Genomic DNA, 19,948 nt, shown 5'->3' on the forward strand with positions numbered 1-19,948 from the left:
AGTGACTTCAGTTGCATATAAAAGTCTGTGGTACAACCAAAATAAATCACCTACCAGAAAGCCTTTTATGTTGGATGTAACTAAAGAAGAGTTTGGCTCCAAAACTTCATATAATCACAAAAAATCATGCTTTTTAAGTTTTCATTCTGCATTCTTCAAACATAAAGGGCATCCAGTGTGTTTCTGTCAGTGATCCAAGGACTGTAATTATTGTTTTTTATATTTTACTGTTAGTTTATCATCTTCTTTTGGAGCCAAACACTTAAAATGTTGACGCCGATAAGCTCTTCTAAATCATTTAACTCACTTGCCTGAATTGTTTCATAGCTTTGTATCACCTCTGTGCTTCAGTTTAAAAAACGGTTTCCACCAGGTTTTTCCTTTAATCTGCAAGGAGTCCACTTGGGAAACCTTTCTCATCTCAGAGTAGCTTTATGGATTCAGCTGCTTATATAACTTGGCAGCGCTTTGTTTGGTCTGCACTTATCACTCGTTTCCTGCCTGTGAGAGAAAACACACGAATGTACCACGGACGAAAAACATGAAACTTCCTGAAAGAGTCTGAACGAGTGTTTCATGGAAAAATGTCCCATTAGGAACACAGATGGTCCTGTCCTTATTTGAAAAAGGTTTTAGAGTATATAGATAGCAATATTTAAGTGTTATTATATTGTTTGTGTATTTCCTGTCACTGTTGAAGCTCCGCCCTGTCCGGGGTTGTACACGCAGGACTGTGAAAGACGACTTGTGGACCTTTGGGGAAAAAATAAATAAACACAATCTGATGTTGCACCAAAGTACCAAAGAGTTTTTCTTCAGTTGTGCTGTTCAAAGCTGTCAGAGATCATTTTAAAAAAATCATAAAATATTGAATGAGAAGTCAGGAGAATATTAAAATGGGCAGTGTTTGTAAGAAATAAGTTATTATTATATAGATTATTTTATTCTATTTTTTAAATGTAGAATTTATGTTTTATTTGATATATATTGTTTAATTATTATTATTATTATTATTTATATAATATACACACTTTTTTTTATTGATTTTGGACACTTTTAAAGGTTTTTTTCAGACTTTGAACCTTCATTATGTTAAGGATATTTCATGTTGTGTTGAAGTTAAATATAAATGTGTGCACAACTTTCCACAAAAGACACACATCTAGTCAAAAAAAAAAAAAAATCATATCAAGTTTATACAATCCAAACAATATCCCAAGTGTACAAAATCCAATAGAATTCAAATGGGGGGAAAAGGGGTTACATGAAAAACAATTTAATGTCAATGTCAGATCAACTTAAAGTTATTAGACATTTCTTTTTAAGTTATACCTCATAACAGTTAAAATGAAAACTCTGCTTACATAAATGCATCAATAATAATAATAATTTAGTTATATATTTGAAATATATTTAACAATCTGAGAGGGTCTATTTTGCATTATAAGCTTTTTTATATCTAATACTTTAAGTACATATTTGTTGCTGGTATTTTTGTACTTTTACTTCCATACGTTATGAATGCAGGACTTTTACTTGTAGTGGAGTAATTACACAGTATGGTATTGGTACTTTCACTTAAATAAGGGATCTGAATACTTTTTCCACCACTGATTATAACCTGTTAGAGTTGTGCAGGTTTCACACAGTGGATAGTGTAAAATGAGTCTCTGTAGTGGTTATTTCAGCCGGTAGGGGGCAGCCCTGCACCGGAAAGAAAGCACAGTCGCGTCTCTTTCGCGACACAGCTTCTAATTTTACGGCAGTGTTTTGGTCAGCCGTAAAGCGAAACGCGTAGCGTCGGAGGAAGGTTAAAGCGGTCCTACAAAACACGGTAAATATATGTGTTATATGATTAATGTCGCGGGTTGAACGGCACCTTTCTTATAATAAAACATTCTAGAGTTTATATATAGTGTTAAAATGATCCAGTGTGTGAACAGCGTTAAAGCCGAGCGGCCTGATGTTAGCATGAACAAACTGTCATTGAAGGAGACGTTAAAGTCCGTTAGCATCAATAATAATGAATAATAACAAAGATCTGACCTAAGTACGGCTTTATAGGGAGGGTTTTAATTCATCTGCACATATATTGAGGGATATTAAGCTCTCACATTGCGGTATTTTGTGTACAGACTATATTGGCCTGCCAGCTAAGTGCTAGCTAGGTTAGAAAGGTTAGATATCAACAATAACAGATAAAGTATTTCATTTAGTTTTATTATAATAAGGATATAAACATTTATTAAATACCTTTCTTTCTTTTGGATCTGTATCTGAGCCCTTTCACTGATTGGAGTGGGAAAAATACAGAATAGAGCAAATCTATTACATTAAGATAAGATAATTTAAGATAAAATAAGATCTGACTTTATTCATCCCACAGTGGGGAAATTCAGTTGTCACAGCAGCTCAAGATACAGACACATACAGTCATGGAAAAAAATAATAGACTATTGTTTTCTTCAATTTCTTGTTCATTTTAATGTCTGGTACAACTAAAGGTACATTTGTTTGGACACATATAATAACAACAAAAATAGCTCATAAGAGTTTAATATGAGAGCTGATATCTAGACATTTTCAATGTTTTCCTTGATAATAACCTAAATCATTATCAAGAAAACCATGCAAAATGGCTAGATATCAGCTTTATTGTTTTAAAGACAAAGTCTACTTTTATTGTCAATTTCCCCATATGTACAATATGCACAGAAATTGAAATTTTGTATCTCACAGTACTACGGTGTGTAATAATAGAGAAAGATATAAACAGCATAACAACAAACACTTTTTCATTTCATTTAATTCTTCTTTTAGAAACGAAAAATAAACAACAACAACGTAGCCTAGATGCATACATACACATACTCGCATAGACACCATTATACAGATGTACATATAAACATATAGACAACGTATAAAACATATAAACACAGATACAGTAAAGATAACCCTATACATATACATGCATCTGCTGCGTCTAAGTAATAAGAACCAGTCGACTTAATATTTAATACGCATTTCATATATCACGTCGGTCGGGGAAAAAAAGGGAGTAGGCTGAAGTAAAAACGAATTATCTAGGCCTATCCCCTGGTACTCCACACTTTCAAATAAGAGAGTTTCTCTAGATATAGCCACTCAATGTCAAATATATATATATTTTTTTCCAGGCAACCATAGTATATCAAACTATTCAGATTGGAGAATTTCTATTACTCCTGCAAAGAAAACAAACGAACAAACAAATAACAACAACAAAACAAAACACTGAAGGCATTTACAAGAACGTCCTCATCCAGTTTGTAACCTGAATTTATTTAGCATATCATTTTTCATAAGCCTTTTGAGCTTAACAATTGTTGTGCATGATTTCATTTAATTGCTGCATTTGTTCCATATTCTCACTCCTTTATTTGTAATGCAAAGATATTTAGAATTTGTCCTTTTCATAGGTGTTTTCAGCACACATAGACCTCGCAGGGCATGTGTACTTACCCTGACCTGAAACAACCCCTGAATACTTTTAAACACTGTTTTTATGTATTCTATTTTATTCTATGGTACATTGCCGCACTATATGTGTTATAAGAGCTGCAATGATTAGGCAGTTAATCATTGTTTGATTGACTGAAAGTTAATCGGCAACTTTGTGATCCTCTCTGTCTCCTTATCAGCAATCATGCCGCTCATCGACATTCAGTCAAAACTTGGCATCAACATGGACAAATGGATTCTCCTGCAGAGCGGAGAGCAGCCCTACAAGAGACCAGCTCGCTGCCACGCCTTCGAGAAGGAGTGGGTTGAATGTTCCCACGGCATCGGGCAGATCCGCGCCAAGGAGGAGTGCAAGCTGGAGTATGAGGACTTCTACGAGTGTATGCACAGGCAGAAGATGGTAAGTGTCTGAGTTTTAAGACTCAATGACTTCTCTGTGCAATGAGCAGCTTTTTTAATGTGTTTTTGAGTGTTGATTGCTGGGTCATAGTTTAAAAACTGTAGAGGTCATGATCATTTTTTTCATGTTAGGTAATTTGTCTTCATTTATTTGCGTGTTGGTATTGGGCTCAATCACTATAATTCTCCACTAGAGTTGAACAAGAATCGATAAACCAGCAGGCAATGGAAGTTCATGCTGTGATCTCAACTGGGGCAAAATAAATGTGGACTTTTTGTTAAATGGGTCTGTCTGCCTGCCAAGATGTTAAAATGATGTCGGAACAAAAAGAAAAACTCTGTTAATATTCACTTTTTCCACATGTTGTTTAATCAAGCTAAATTACATTAAATCATAGTGGATGCAGTCTTTTTTCTTTTTTATGTCACTGAACAGACAAAAAAACTTGATTTCATAGCGAAAACTGTGTGACTCTTGCTGTTGTTTATTGTCAGTAATCCCAATTCCATGCACACTGTGCTTAAAGCATGAGAAAATTGCTGTGTCACCTTATGTTGGCTATTATTACCATTTTTATTTTGTCCTGAGGCTACTTTTCCATCCTATTAATGATGTGGGTAATCTTTAATATGCATCCAACTGACCTAACTAACTAACTGAGAACAAATCCTGCCACCAGACCAGAACCGTGAAACTAGCAATTTCATTTATTATAGTCGCACAATTATACATTTTCTACCAGTGATAGAAAGCTACTGGTTGCTTGTACCCTCTGTCATTAATGCTAGGGCTTTAAGGTGAAATTAGTGATTTTGGTGTACAACTCGTGAATGCATTGTTCTCTCTGTTATATATATTAAACAGGAACTCTGTCACCAAAACTTTGGGAACTCCTGATCTAACATGTTGACATTTCTGGAACAGTAAACTGCCTGACTCTTACATGGAGAAGAAGAGAAGGCAGCATTTATACAGAGGGCATTAGAGATGCACAGGATTAGGAATTAATACCAGAAGCGTGTTCACAAAGAAAAATCTCACCCACATCTAATCCTGTAAATTGCATCAGAGGTAAACTGAGGTCAGTGTTGACGGCTGCGTGTGTCAGCAGAGGAGAGACGGACAGACTCGCTGCAGCAGCAGGAACGTCCTCGCCTGCTCGTTAGCAGCGTCTCGTTCTGTCAGAGCAGGACGGAGATGAAGTGCTGATCTACATGAAAGTCTCAGACTCTCCAGATGTATTAAGGTTGAAATGTTAGTCAAGTAGCTATTTGTACCCCTTTAACAGCAACAGTGGAAACATAGGAACATATCTGAAAAGACGATATCTGCATCTTTGCTGGATTTTTCATGATTTGGATGCGTTTTTACAGCACAGACCTGAGGTAGGGAGCTAATTCAGTTTCTCTCAGCTACACGTGGTGAAAAGAGTAAAATAAAATGTTAAAATCACGGCTGTCTTTGGCTTTATCCTCAGGTTTGACAAAGAGAAACGTAAAGATGGAGGCATGCAGAACATTTCTTTTTAATTATTTTATGCCCTTTTTTCTCTGTGTCTTCATCCTTTTCTTCTTCTCTTCCTCCCTGCAGCACAAGAGGCTGTACACCATCCGTCAGCAGCGAGACAAGATGATCAAGGAGGGGACCTACACGCCGCCCGACACCCACACAGGCAAGGCACCCGACCAGGCACCCTGAGGAGACACAGTTGCCCGCAGTCCTGCTGTTGTTTATAGTAAAGCAGATATCACCATTTCCTGTTCGCCTGTACAAGTTTGCAAATAAATGTTATCATCAAAAATTATCTTCACAACTTGTTCTTCTCTCTTTCATCTGAGCACTCACATTTGTGCAGAAGCATTAGTTAAATTAACATTAGTTATAAGTATTTATAGACTTATAAGAATCTAATTAATAAGTGTTTTTCAGCTGGGGCGGTCTGAATCTCAACCATTCACAGCTCTGGCAGAGGGCGGGATCCAGAGACAGGGCTACTCCCTTTAAATATCAGAGTTTTCTCCATCCAATTCGGACGAAAGTCCTCTGGTTGCGTTGCACTGAGAGATGTGAAAGTATATACTGGCAAGAAATTCACTAAAAAACCTATACTGACTGGGGCAGTAAGAGTTTTTCAGCTGGGGCGGTCTGAATCTCTCTGAATATTTTCTGTGATCAGCCTAAAATCTGCATTCCTTTCTGAATTCTGAGAATTCATCTCTGTGAGGGCAAGTGAGCAATTAAGTGGCCATCTAGGGTTGGTAACAACCCCCAGGTGTGAGCAATTTTGCACTTCAATTGGAAATTCCAACCATTCACAGCTCTGGCAGAGGGTGGGCTACGCTTGTCACAATCAGCCTTAATGCGAGAACAGCCGCATTCAATTCCAATCACAGTATAATAACAGGGGCGTCTGCTAAAGCGGCAGCGGCAGCCGTCCTTGGGTAAGACGGACGAGGCTAAGACGAGCAAGTTTACCTGTGCAAGTTCACCGAGCAAAGGGAACCAGTCCCATTCCCTCCCAGTCTTACAATATGTGCCACTCCATTCCTGTTGTTGTCTCCGCTCCACGCCGAAAACTGGCCAAAAGGTGCAGAAACCTATCTAACCTTCGGCCTCTCAAACAGTCCTCACACACTGTCACTTCTTTTTCCATGGACCTGTGGAACTGCCATTCCGCAGTAAACAAAAGCGATTTTATTACGGCTTACACAAACCACCTTTCTCCTCAGCTCCTTGCTCTCACTGAGACCTGGATCAAACCTGAGAACACAGCCACCCCTGCTGCTCTCTCCACTAATTACACCCTCTCCCACACCCCCCGTCCTGCTGGGCGTGGAGGTGGGACTGGCCTGCTAATCTCCAATAAATGGAAATTCACCCCTCTGCTACATTCCATCAGATATGACACTTTCGAATACCATGCCATTACAGTAACTGCTCCTGTTAAAGCCTACGTTGTTGTCATTTACCGTCCACCAGGCCAGCTGGGTGGCTTTACAGATGAGCTAGATACCCTGCTCTCTTCCATACCTGATCATGACTGTCCGTTGCTTGTCCTGGGCGACATGAACATCCACTTCGACAGTCCAGACTCTAATAACTTCATGACGTTAATTCATTCATTTGACCTCCAGCTGGTCCAAAGTCCTCCTACTCACAAAGCTGGCAAGAACCTTGACTTAATTCTCATCCGTAACTGTGCCACAGATGCACTGGTGGTAACGCCTCTCCACCTGTCAGATCACTTTTTTATGCAGTTTAATGTCACTCTACCAGAGAAACCCTCTGCTCCTGCACCAATGGTTACGCTCCGCCGTAACCTCAGGAACTTATCTCCAGCCCACTTCTCCTCTATTGTCACCTCTGCCCTACCTCCGCTCAGCACATTCTCCTCTCTGAAGGCTAATGATGCCACTGACTCACTCTGCTCTACTCTGAACTCATGTCTGAACAGGCTATGTCCTTTATCTACAAGGCCTGCTCGACCCAACCAATCCCACCCATGGTTGACTGATACCCTCCGATCACAGCGCACCAAGCTCATAGCTGCTGAAAGAAAATGGCTCAAATCCAAACTTGCCGACGATCTCATAAACTATCAGACACTGTCCTCATTCTCAGGCAGCATCACCGATGCAAAGACTGCTGCAGTGTCACTGACACCCGGAAACTCTTTTCCACCTTCAAATCACTACTCAACCCTCCACCTCCTCCTCCTCCTACCTGCCTCACCGCAGACACATTTGCATCCTTCTTTACAAGCAAAGTTGCAGCAATTAGCAGCCAATTCTCTGACCCCCACCCGACTCCTAATACTGTGACATGTAGAAGTACTACTACATGTCTCTCTTTGTCTCAGCTGGGCGGCAATGAATCAGTTGCTGGCACCTAATTTTCTGGCTTTACACCCCTCTCTGAGAGTGAGGTATCCAAACTGTTGACATGTAGCCGTCCTACTACATGCTCGTTGGACCCTATACCAACAAACCTTCGAGAAGTCGAGAACTATCGTCCTGTCTCACTTCTTCCATTCTTATCCAAAACTATTGAACGGGCGGTCGCTAAGCAACTTTCAGAATTCCTCCTACAGAACAATCTTCTTGATCCAAATCAGTCTGGTTTCAAAAGCGGTCACTCAACTGAAACTGCTCTGTTGTCTGTGACAGAAGCCTTAAAAAAAAGCAAGAACAGCAGCAAAGTCCTCAGTTCTCATTCTGCTTGACTTGTCAGCTGCATTTGACTCAGTTAACCATGGCATCCTCCTCTCTACTCTCTCTAAAATGGGCATCTCTGGCGTGGCTCTGTCCTGGTTTAATTCCTACCTCAAAGGACGCTCATTCAGTGTATCCTGGCATGGACAGTTGTCTACTTTGTCTTGCCTCACCACAGGGGTTCCCCAGGGCTCAGTGCTGGGACCCCTGCTATTCGCTATCTACACCACCTCTCTGGGTCAGGTTATCCGCTCACATGGCTTTTCCTATCACTGCTATGCAGATGACACTCATCGGTCATTTCCTCCTGATGACCCATCTGTCTCTGCTCGGGTCTCTGACTGCCTCTCTGACATTGCCACTTGGATGAAGGCACATCACTTCCAGCTAGTGATGGGTACCGAATTCGGTACTTTTATAGGTACCGACCGAATTCCGTCGGTACTACCGAGTACCGATTCATGTAAAATCAAAGATACCATGTTTCGGTACCTAAACGGCGTTACCTTTAAACTGATCATTGATTTCAACCTGTTTTCATTTAACGTCTTTGATTAACAAGCGTGCTGACGATCGCACTATTTTTTTATTTTATTATTTACCTCCTCGTCTGGTCCTGTCTGCTCACCGCGGCCACTTGTCACTAGCTGCCCTCTTCCAACCCGGTGCAGAGACGAACAGCCCGGCTCTAGGCCTGTTTGCCGCTAGCTGCTATCTCTCCAATGTCTCTACCCGGGCTTGGCCTTCGTCTGCCTCCAGATTGGACCTTCCTTACTCCGTTTGCTCTCTCCATTCTGCTGTAGACCAGTCATTAGCAGCTAGCAACTAGCTGCTGCATCTCTGGTCCTCCGCTAATAATCTGCTTTTCAACTCAGGAATATTACTTGCCACTTTACTCCAAACTGCCTCGCTGAAATTAAATCCCTCGGACTCCTGCGTCATCCTCGATATGTGCACAGAGCAGCCCGACTCAACTTTGTTTATTCCAACCATGCCATGCCAATACTCACCGGTCAGAAAATACTGTTTGACCGGTGCTCCGCCGCACAGCTACGACGTCATCACAACAAATCACACGCGCACTTGCAACCTTTTTTTTTTTTTTTTTTTTTTTCGTGCACTTGCCACCTGAGAGTGCTCCTCTGCATTCTTTGATAACACTGCAACCTTCACGTTACAATAAAACAATAAAGCACTGCTCATCCTGGATTTTATATTGTTTTGATATATCTTTTAAAGTTTATATTTTGAGAAATAAATATGTTAAATTGAAAAAAATAGATTTTATTATTAAACAAATTAACATTTATTACCACATAAACAAGCGCAAAAGTACTGAAAATTGGTACCGTTGAGTACCGGTACCGATTCCCAGGTACCGGGTATCGGTACCGTATCGGTTCAAATGTGAAAGGTACCCATCCCTACCTCCAGCTGAACCTCTCAAAAACTGAACTGCTGGTCCTCCCTGCTAAACCTACAATACACCACAACATCAACATCAAAATTGACTCCCTGTGTCTTGCCCCCACTAAGGTGGTGTGAAACTTAGGGGTGACTTGATGACCAACTCACCTTTTCCAGTCATGTCGCCTCAGTTACCCGGTCATGCTGCTTTGCACTTTACAACATCAGAAAAATCAGACCTTACCTAACTCAACATGCCACTCAACTCTTGACACAAGCTGTTGTCATCTCAAAACTTGACTACTGTAACGCCCTCCTGACAGGCCTGCCAGCCTGCACAATGAAACCGCTTCAGATGATCCAGAACGCGGCGGTGCGCCTGGTCTACAACCAGCCAAAAAGGTCACATGTCACACCGCTGCTCATTGAGCTCCACTGGCTACCTGTTGCAGCCCGCATCAAATTCAAATCTCTAATGCTGCCTACAAAGTTGTCTCCGGTACTGCTCCTACCTACCTGAACGCCCTGATTCAGACATATGCTACCTCACGACCATTGCGCTCTTCCAATGAATGGCGCCTGGCTCTGACCCCCGTTGGTCCAAGGCAATCCAGACTCTTTGCATTTCTTGTTCCCCGCTGGTGGAACACACTACCAGTTCCTACCAGAGCAGGGGTGTCCCTATACCTTTTAAAAAAACTCCTGAAGACCCATCTCTTCAGAGAGCATCTTCTCTCCTAAACCACACGATAATTCTACTCCTCAAAGAATTGTCACCAGCACTTATTGATGCACAAATAGCTCTTATTGCAGTATACCTTGATTGTTTGTTTTTACTCTTCCTGTAAGTCGCTTTGGATAAAAGCGTCTGCTAAATAACTAAATGTAAATGTAAGTGAAAAGAAAGTTATTTGCAGTGAAGTAGAACTAGAAATAAGTTTTACACAAAACCTATTCAGTGAAACAAAACAACTGGTGTGAAGGAGCACAAAACAAGTTTTGAGGTACTTTATTTCGGAAAAATGTTCAATGTCATCTCAAATATATTTATATATATATATATAATATCATATATATTTCAAATTTCAATTTCAACAAATTAGCAGACATGACAAACGGTACAAAGAAAAAATATAATAAATCTGAACTACTTGTATTGAGTGCTTCAATTTGATGCATTTTTAAAGGACAATTATTATAATTATACAACATTTATTTGAAGCAATAACTTATAGTTCCTTTACAAAAAAAGATTATACATTTTAAGAAGTGTAATGATGCGTTTAAATGGGTTGAAAATCTGACTAGATCGATTTTCGCTTCTGCACTTTTCATATTTAAATTAACTGAGATTATATTGTTTTGAATATGATCTAGAAAAGTATTGATTGTTTTTACAACCTGCATTTTTACTGCAAAGTACAGCTACTTTTACTCAAGTATATAACACATAACCTGAATGTATTTCTTTTTTTTTTTTTAAACAATTTTTATACACAACAGGTATTACAATTAAAAAACAACAAGTAAGGTACAGTAAGAACATTCACAGAAAAAATAATTAGCAAATGCTGCTTAGTATTAACAGTCCAACAGTAATAAAGAAAAAAGACAATGCACAACATTATGTTGTCACATAACCAGAATATTTCACTGCATAAAGTATATAATTAACATAGATGTATTTATAACTTTTGAATAAAGATTAGAGACTTCATGGTTTGAAAATATCTTTTTTACTCCTTTCATTTTAACAATTTAAGCTTTATAATAATATTGTATCCTTGCATATTGTTATTTTGTTATTATTTTTTATTCAAAGTGTTTTATATATTAACTCTCAAAACCTTTTTGTGGCTGCAGGCGTCAACTGTTGTTAAATATAGGATTGATTCGTGAAGCGATTAATTAAAAATGTCCCAAAATGCTGCATTGAAAAGCAGAAAATATTAGAAATCATTCTTACTGAACATCACAGCTGCTTAAATGATGTGATGTCTCTCCTGTAAATAAAAAGTTAATTCAGAGTCCATTTTCTTGACCCGCTGAACTAATTTTAGTGCATCATTAAATGGATTTAGCTGGTAAACGGTCCTGAGGGACGGCCGGACCGCTCTGATGAGAGACTGATATGAGTGGATGCTGTTTGACATCCTTGATTCGATTAGCAGCGTTTAACTGTGGCTGATGGGATTAGGAGGCTCTGCGAGAAGCCACAAGGTGGAGCCAAGAGCTCAAATAAAACAGGAGGAAGAACAAAGTGGAACGAAGTACTGGCCTCTATTTTTTATCTTAATTACACATCTTTAAGACTTCATGTTCTGATGCTTTTATTGTGACAAAATCTGTCCACAGGCAGAAATAAAAAACAGGAAAAAACAGGAAAAAAACAACTTCTTTTTTACAGTTATAAAGAATAATAATAATTAATTAATTTTATTTATATACCATTTTTCAAAAACAAGTTTACAAAGTGCTTGTCGTGCATATATAAAAACGCACAGTATATAAAACTATTTGAAAATTCAAAGGTTCAGTGCAACACAGATGAAAGACATTTTTTTTTTAAATTTAATTTACCATTTTCATATATACAGCGCTACTGCTTAAAAATAATTTAATTTTTCACACAAAACCAGGATCTGGAAACAAAATAATAATAAATATTAAGAAGAAGAAGAAAAAGAAAAAAAGGAATAATAATAAAAAGCAGCAAACAAACAAAATAAAACACGTTGGATATAGACAGGTACAGGTGCATCTCAATAAATTAGAATATCATATAAAAGTTTGTTTATGTCAGTAATTCAAGTAGTAATAACACATTATATAGATCCATTAAACACAGAATGAAACATTTCATGTCTTAATTTATTTAATATCTTCCGATCATAATGATTATGGCTTACATTTAATGAAGACCTAAAATTCAGTGTCTCAAAAAAAATTGAATATTACAAAAGACCAATTTTAAAAGTATGTTTAATATGGAAATGTTGGCCTCTGAATAGTATGTCCATCTATATGACTCAATACTTGTTTGGGGCTATTTGACTTGAACTACTGGAAATTGACTTTTCCATGATATTCTATTGTATTGAGATGCACCTGTAGTTCTTGCACACATGTTGAATTCTGCACATATTTACCAACATTACAACCATGCATTTACCTCTATATGCCTTCACACATGTAGTTATGTCTGTGTATGCATACCTGAGCATAAATTCTTAGCACAGTGGGTGGTTAGGTAATTAGTAATGTCAACCTCTGTTTGAAAAGGAAATATGCATGATTATAAAGAAAAATCTTAGGTGTAAATCTAGAATAAAAGCAGAAAGAAAAATAAAATAAAAAAACTTGCCAATAAAGCCAATAGGTCATCTTCATAGCAACTCCTTTTAGTCCATCACCAAGCTTTTTCTGGCAAGGCAAGAGGGTCGCCGGTTCGACTCCGGCTCCCTGTGGGCCAAAGACATGCAGCTTAGGTTTAATTGGTGACTGTAAATTGCTCTGTAGGAGTGTATGAGAGCGTGAATGGTCTGTATGTGTCTACCCTGTGATAGTCTGGAGACCTGTCCAGGGTGTAGCCCGCCCCTCGCCCAGTGGGCTCCAGCCCCCTGTGACCCAAGTCCAGATAAATGGCTAAAGATGATGAATGGATGGATTTAAAGAACCACCTTTTTAAAAAGATCTCTAGGCTTCCTCGTAGCTCTTCTCATGTCACTTGCAACTTTAACTTTAATTTGTAATCTGTTTCTTGCTTTTATACAAATTTTTACCTACTATTTTATCACATATTCTTTAATTTTATCTCTTCTTTCCTTTGACTTCGTAAAGTTTTCAGTCACAAAAGGATTACCAAATTATTTGTTTTTGGTTAAAATGTTTAATCTTGCCCTCTCTTATATTTGCTCTATTGATTTCTGTATTTATTATTGTCTTTTCTGCATTGTGGCAGATTCTCACTTATCTGCCTCGTGGCATGAGATGACTTTGGGTCTTTTTTTGTTGTTGTTTTTAAATGTGCTATATAGATAAATTGATGTGTCAATTCTTTCTGACCCACATGATGTCACAGCTGGTAATAAACATCTTGAGCATTTAAACAGTAGAATAAAAAACTTCTTTGAAACAGAAACCATGTTGTGACCCTCAGATCCACTTTTTGACAAACTGAAACAATTTTTCAGATCACACAGGTGGAAATATATGAGCTAAACACACAGTCATGACGAGTAAAAGTGTCTGGCTGTAGCATTGGGCAGTTCTGCACTCAGTTTAATTTCACATCTTAAAATCTGATTAAGCTCCAGTGAAGGTTTTGACTTGGTGCCAGTCTGTGAATGAATACGTTTTTCCGTGGAAAATGACTCACACAGTCGAGCTTTGTCTGAAGGCAGTCTGCCTTATTGTCCTCCTGAAACCAGATTTGGCTTTAATAACTTGAACATTACAGATAACCGTGGCGGCGCTGATAGATCCTTGACTCACGTCATCACAAGGTTTCAATCCTGCAAATCAAATTTTTGTCTGAGTTCACAGCCAAAGGCGTTTCACTGACTGGTAGATTCATGTCAGCAGCTTCAGTTTTATTCTGAGGGATAATCGATCCAGTCCTGTTCAATAATGAGCTGATAAAGACAGAATGAGCAGTGGTAGTAGTGAACTTTACCCCGTGTTTACTGCTCAGCTCATGTGGTCGGTCGGTCCATTAGCTGCTGTTTGATTAAAGCAGCAGCAGATAATCCATCAACGCTTCACTTTGATCAGCTGCGTCTGGATTATCCACCAATCCCAGTGATACCCAGTTGACCCAGTCCCTTATCAATCCAGACAGTCAACTAATACAAGACCATTGTTCACAAACTCCTCTCTCTCTCGTGATAAAAAAAAAACAGAGCAGGTTTTTAGTTGGAGTTGTGTTTCTGGCCACCTGATGAATCAAGGTCTTCTTTTAGCTCCTTGTTTGGTCTCCACCACCAAAATCTGTCTCTTTAGCTAATAAATGCTTCACTATGTTCACCAGTTTGTCTCTAAATGTAGCCGTGTTTCCATTAAAGAAAACGTTGCATTAAAGAAAATGCAAATTAGGGATGTTTCCATCAACTGGTTTAGAGCAAATAAATAAAGCTGCAGTAACGTACTTTGGTCAGAAGATGGCAGTGTAATGTGTTGCTGTAGGCTACTCCGTCAGTAAACAGAAGAAGAAGAAGAAGAAGAAGAAGGAGGAGGAGAGAGAAAAAAATAGGTTGTTAATCAAGAGAAAATGTCTTAAGAAATTTAATTCAACTGGGCAACTTATAATTGTTCTTTCATGACAGAGGAAACAGCTGATCAGTGGATGTAGGTTTAATGATTGAAAAAATTGGAAAAAAGAAAAAAGAAAAAAGACAAAAACCACCTCAAGTGAGTGTAAAAATGAATGATAATAATTATTTTTATTTCCAAGCAGGTTGCCAAAGTTGGGACGCTGCTCATGTAGATGAAAACAGAATTGGTAGAATGCAACTAAGTACTTTTACTCAACTACTGTACTTGAGTATTTCCATTTAATGTAACTTTGTACTTCTACTCCACTACATTTAGCGGACAGCTTTAGTTACTTTTCAGTTTGAGATTTAACATAGAAAACATAATGAATTTAAACTTATAGACTACAATAAAACACTGCTTACATAAATGTGTCAATAATAATAATCCAATAATATATGTAGAATATAGATATAGAATATATATAATCTGAGCGGGTCCATTCTGGTACTTTTAAATGTGATACTTTAAGAACATTTTAATGCTGATACCTTTGAATGCAGGACTTTCGACTAAAAACCCAAAATACACCCAAAAAATGATCACAATGTCCCTCTTAAATATGCAAATCCTGAAGTCTGGGGACTCTTGGTGGTCCGGGACTCTTCTGACCTCACATACCAAAGGTCAACACAAACTGTGAAGCCCTGATTGGGAGCGACAGCCGAAATAAAACTCTCCAGCTGTAATCAATTTTCTTTTCTTTTCTTTTTTTTTAGCTACTCCCTCTCTTCCTCCAGCTGTTTGGAGAGGGAGGAGGGAGCCGTATGTACGTGCGTGCGTGTGTGTGTGTGTGTGTGTGTGTACAGGGATTATAAAAACCCAGATTAATACTATCCCATCTGATGTGAAAGCGCAGATCAGATCCAACAGCGCTGCTTCTTCTGTGTAATCCTGAAATAAATGTGAATGAGTGCCTGCTGCAAATATGCCAATGTGAACGCCCTGTTTGACCCTTTCCTTCCCAAATTAAGAGAAAGTGTGTGTGTGACTGCGTGTGTGTGTGTTGGCGGTGCTGCTGAGCCACAGGATGACGCAGGAGTACAACCGAAATCTGAATTTCCGCGACACTTAACAGACTCAATAGGCATGGGTTAAGTGTCGGAGCCGTGAAAACTGCCTATTGTAGAGAAAGAGAGAGAGAGAGAGTGTGTGTGTGTGATCGGGAGAGGAGGGCTGGTGTGGTGGGGGGTTGCTGAGAGGAGAAGGCAGAGAGAGAGAGACCAGAGGGGGAAAGCAGGAGGAACCGGACAGCCATTACCATTCAGGATTACGCTGCCTTGCTTTTTCTCCCCAGCCTCATCCCCCTCCCCGGTTGGCTGGCTGTGTGTGTGTCGGCTCGGTTTTCAGAGAAGAGAAACCCCCGATCGGTGGAAACATCCAACCTTTCATCCATCCATCCAGGAGGAGAGGGAGCAGCGGCGGCAGCATCCCCGGCCTCCCTCGCTCTGCGCTCGGATTCCAGGACCGCTGCTGCCCGGTGAAGGTAAGCGGCTCCGGAGCTCCACGCAGCCTGACTCTGCACGCACCCGTGCACGCTCAAATCATCATAATCGTGCGTTTAAAAGACATGTCGAGACCCGTAATGATATTAAGCGTTTATAAATGTACTCTTAGAAATGAAAACTATCAGCTCGAGGCGGAATATTACAATATAACCTCACACTTTATGGAGATATTTCACTTAGACTGCAACCTAATCCTAAATCGTGCATGTTAAATATTATATATTGATGCATTTGGCTTGATAAGGTGTTGCCTTGATGCTCTCCTCACTTCCATTTGCAATAACGTGTTGATCACATGCTGCACGTTGATTCATTTAACTGTAAATATGTCACATTGTTGCCTGAAACCGTCCAGTTTTTTTATGCACATTGCTCGTGATTTGTGTGCCGGGAGGGCTGGGCTGGAAATAACCAGCGGACAGTCAGTCACAGAGGGTTTCTGGGTCGTGAGAAGGCTGCCGAGGTTGTTCCCACTAATGAGACACTCAGTAGCAGCAGGAGCTATGCATGGAGGCAGCATTTAGTCAACAGCGCCAGCCACAAATGGATAAATGTAATTAGTTGGTGTTATCCATCCGAAGCTTCAGGGGCGGTGTGTGTTGTTGGACAAAGAGCCCTTCCAGTCTGCTCCTCCTGCCTGCAGCCCTGCGTGCACAACGCGTTTGGTCTCCATGTCTGATGTCCATTCATGCACACACATTCCCTCCTCACAATCAAAGGGGGAAAAGGACAGACAGAGAGAGAAAGGCATGCATGCAAAATGATGACATGAAACACCAGCTGCAGCTATTTTTATGTGCACAAACACATATTTATGAGCGGCTGCTTTTATTGATCTGTGCAACCCCCTTCATCACACCTCCACCTCCACCTGCTATATGAATCCCAATGGACTCCACCACTGCAGGCTGTCTGTCTGTCTGGAAAACCACAGTGATATTATGCAAGGTGCAGTCAGAGATAGAGATAGAAAGAGAGAGAGATTCAGGGCTCCCCTCCTGCCGCTTTGTACCAGATGGTCAAACGTGCATCTCCCTGCAGCCTTATGTTGGACCTTCAACATGCATGATACTATTCCCCTGTCAGACCACAAAACAACATATTCATAATGCATTTTTTCAGTCGAAATGATATCATTCACTTGGTCTCTTCCACCCATTTCTTCCTCTGCACTGGCTGTAGACACACCCCCTTACTACTGCATGTTATCGTGCTGGAAAGCACCAAATTCATCTCTGATGCAGGGGATAAAGAAGTGCACGATTAATGTGACATGGTTGTAGTTTCATTTAAACAGAAGGCTTTGAATTAGTGTATTTCTGTTTTTATAAATAGAATCAGTTTTGCTCACATGACTGCCATTCATGACCAGAGACGGACATAATAACAGCGGATCTCTCTTTTTTTCATTTTCATGTATGGCTGAAACAAATCTTTATTGTGGATTATATCTGATTATAGAAGTGTAAAAAAAATTCAGAATATGCTCATCCCAGTTTCATCCCCCAGAGTTCAATTTGACATCTTCTGTTTGTTTTGTCCGATTAACAGTCTAAAACCAAAAGATATTCAACTTACAATGAAACAAATCACAATAAAGTATTTGCTTAAACCGTCAATACCAAGGGAAAAGAAATTGTGAAAAATAGGACTCTAGAAAGAAGCTCTTTAATCTCTAGAAGCAATAAAGGGCTGATAGAGCCCAAGGTGACATCTTCAAATTTCTTGTTTTGTCCAATCATCACCCCAAAATCAAAACACACTCAATGATCTAAACTGAGTCTTTCAATCCCAAAAAAGTACTCCATAGGTCATTTGTATAACCAGCTTATAACGACCCATATTTACATTTAGTGTAATGGTGATTATGATAGTATAAAGAGCGTTACAGTCCGTGTAGGGAGGAAGTCAGGAAAGGTCGATGGGTCAGGACTTTGACCCAGGAGACCAATGTTTGTGTGCCATGTGAAACCAAAACTTCACATTTTAAGTATGTACGTATGTCATGTACCTGAGTAGTTTTTGCCTTTATATGATTTTCCTGCTTGAAGTTGACATGCAGTAAAAGGGTTCGGATTAAAAACAAACCTGGGAGTCTGTCTGAAGGGCTCAGTATGAGTATTGTTAGTATACCAAACAGAACAGCGACTGTTTCACAACCTTAACCATGTGTTTAAAACGGCAACTTTTATGTTTAGGTAGGAGAACGTGTTGATCTCTACCAGTTAGAGGTGCTAAATTAGGACCCGCCCTGAGATTCATGTTAGAAGATCAGAGCAAACGACGCCTGTGGTTGTGTGAGATAGATGACCAGAGAAAAACAGCAAATCCTCAAATTTGAGATGCTGGAGTTAGCAAATGTTTGGCATTTTTTCCTCGATAAAACAGTGATTATGAGCTTTGTGCTAATGTGCTTTTTTGTGTCCTGCATATACGTCAGTTAGTTACAATATATTTAGTCAGTTAACTGTTTAGACAATCGACAGAAAGTCAGTTTTCAAGCAAAAATCAGTTAATCTGTTTCAGCTTATTATATTGATGATGTCACCTTTGCAGTACTGATTTTGTCATTATAAACTAATCAAGAGGCTTCAAAATGATTGGTTTGTGAAGCCTTTAAATGAAACAACGTGTGGTTGTAAATTGTGTTTGTTTTCTCACGGATTTGTTTTGGATAATTTTTAGACGCCTAAAGACATGAAAGTATCCACATCTTGCTAAATTAACACAGTTCTGGGCAACAGAAACATTTATTTTTCCCTTAATCATCTTGTCCCCGTTGTGATTTGTCTCGATCCTGACCTCCAGTTGGGAAACCTCTGGACAAATCCGTTATACATTTCAGTCCCTCTTCTTTGTGAAATGCTCGACTGGCAACTCCGTCCTCTCGTCTGTCTGTCTGTCTGTCTGTCTGTCTAGCCAGCGGTCTCTGTTGGTTTGCTCTCCCTGCAGCTCTTTGGTATGCACACAGCATCTTAACACGAGCAAACAAAGAAGGAAGAAATAAAGGCAGAAAGAGAGGTTTCTTATCTCCTCTGTGTTGTCTTTATGGTGGTTATTATGACGCCCTGGAGCTGTAAATATTGATCAGTGACTCCATGCTGCTCTCCTCTCTCCTGTTATATCTCTCTCATCATAGCCGTCGTCACTTGACACACTTTTTATTTTTCAGTTTTCTCTCTCTCTCTTTCTCTGTCTCTGTCTCTCACTCTCAATTTAATGAACTCTCTGTGTCCAGTCATGCTGAGTAGAGAGCTCCAGTGTTGGCAAGCCAGTCCAGTTTATCTGTGTGTGTGTGTGTTCGTGTCTTTATATATACTATGCATGTGTGTAAATTGATGTGCGTGGGGGAGTTGAGTCTAGCCGTTCATTTATCCAGACAGTGTTACTCATCATGACTGTCGGCTGCGTCATTCATCCTCATACTTTTCTTACTATCTGCGCTTTTAATAGCTGATGGATTAAATGTGCTGTTACGTAATTTAGACATGCTAGATAAAGAAATTTGATTAGGACAGACATTTTTAGAAGAAGATTGGAAGTCAAAGTAAAAGAAAAAGAAGTAAAGTAATTTATTTTGAGGGAATATTTTGATGTTTTTGGAAAAC

General features: G+C 39.4%; 2 protein-coding genes across 2 annotated transcripts in view; both read left to right on the forward strand.

The window, feature by feature from the left end:
- The first annotated feature begins 1,694 nt into the window (after nt 1-1,694).
- On the forward strand, nt 1,695-5,693 carry ndufs5 (NADH:ubiquinone oxidoreductase subunit S5). Its single transcript, XM_059350268.1, has 3 exons — nt 1,695-1,834; nt 3,681-3,901; nt 5,492-5,693. Exons 2-3 carry the CDS (start codon nt 3,686-3,688, stop codon nt 5,597-5,599), a joined length of 324 nt encoding a protein of 107 aa, XP_059206251.1. The 5' UTR covers nt 1,695-1,834; nt 3,681-3,685; the 3' UTR covers nt 5,600-5,693.
- Nucleotides 5,694-16,043: 10,350 nt separating this feature from the next.
- The window catches only part of macf1a (microtubule actin crosslinking factor 1a), a 320,929-nt gene continuing 317,024 nt past the window's right edge, over nt 16,044-19,948 (forward strand). The window contains exon 1 of the mRNA XM_059350758.1: nt 16,044-16,318. The gene's annotated coding sequence lies outside the window, so the exon portion shown is untranslated. The remainder of the gene's footprint in view (nt 16,319-19,948) is intronic.

This window comes from Centropristis striata, chromosome 14 (assembly GCF_030273125.1).
Source record: "Centropristis striata isolate RG_2023a ecotype Rhode Island chromosome 14, C.striata_1.0, whole genome shotgun sequence".
Classification (NCBI taxonomy): domain Eukaryota; kingdom Metazoa; phylum Chordata; class Actinopteri; order Perciformes; family Serranidae; genus Centropristis; species Centropristis striata.

What these genes read in the sequence shown, in the direction of transcription:
- ndufs5 (XM_059350268.1), top strand. Translation starts at nt 3,686, where the DNA reads ATGCCGCTCATCGACATTCAGTCAAAACTTGGCATCAACATGGACAAA. An exon ending in GTATGCACAGGCAGAAGATG is followed by an intron (nt 3,902 to 5,491) that starts GTAAGTGTCTGA and finishes TCCTCCCTGCAG; the next exon opens with CACAAGAGGCTGTACACCAT.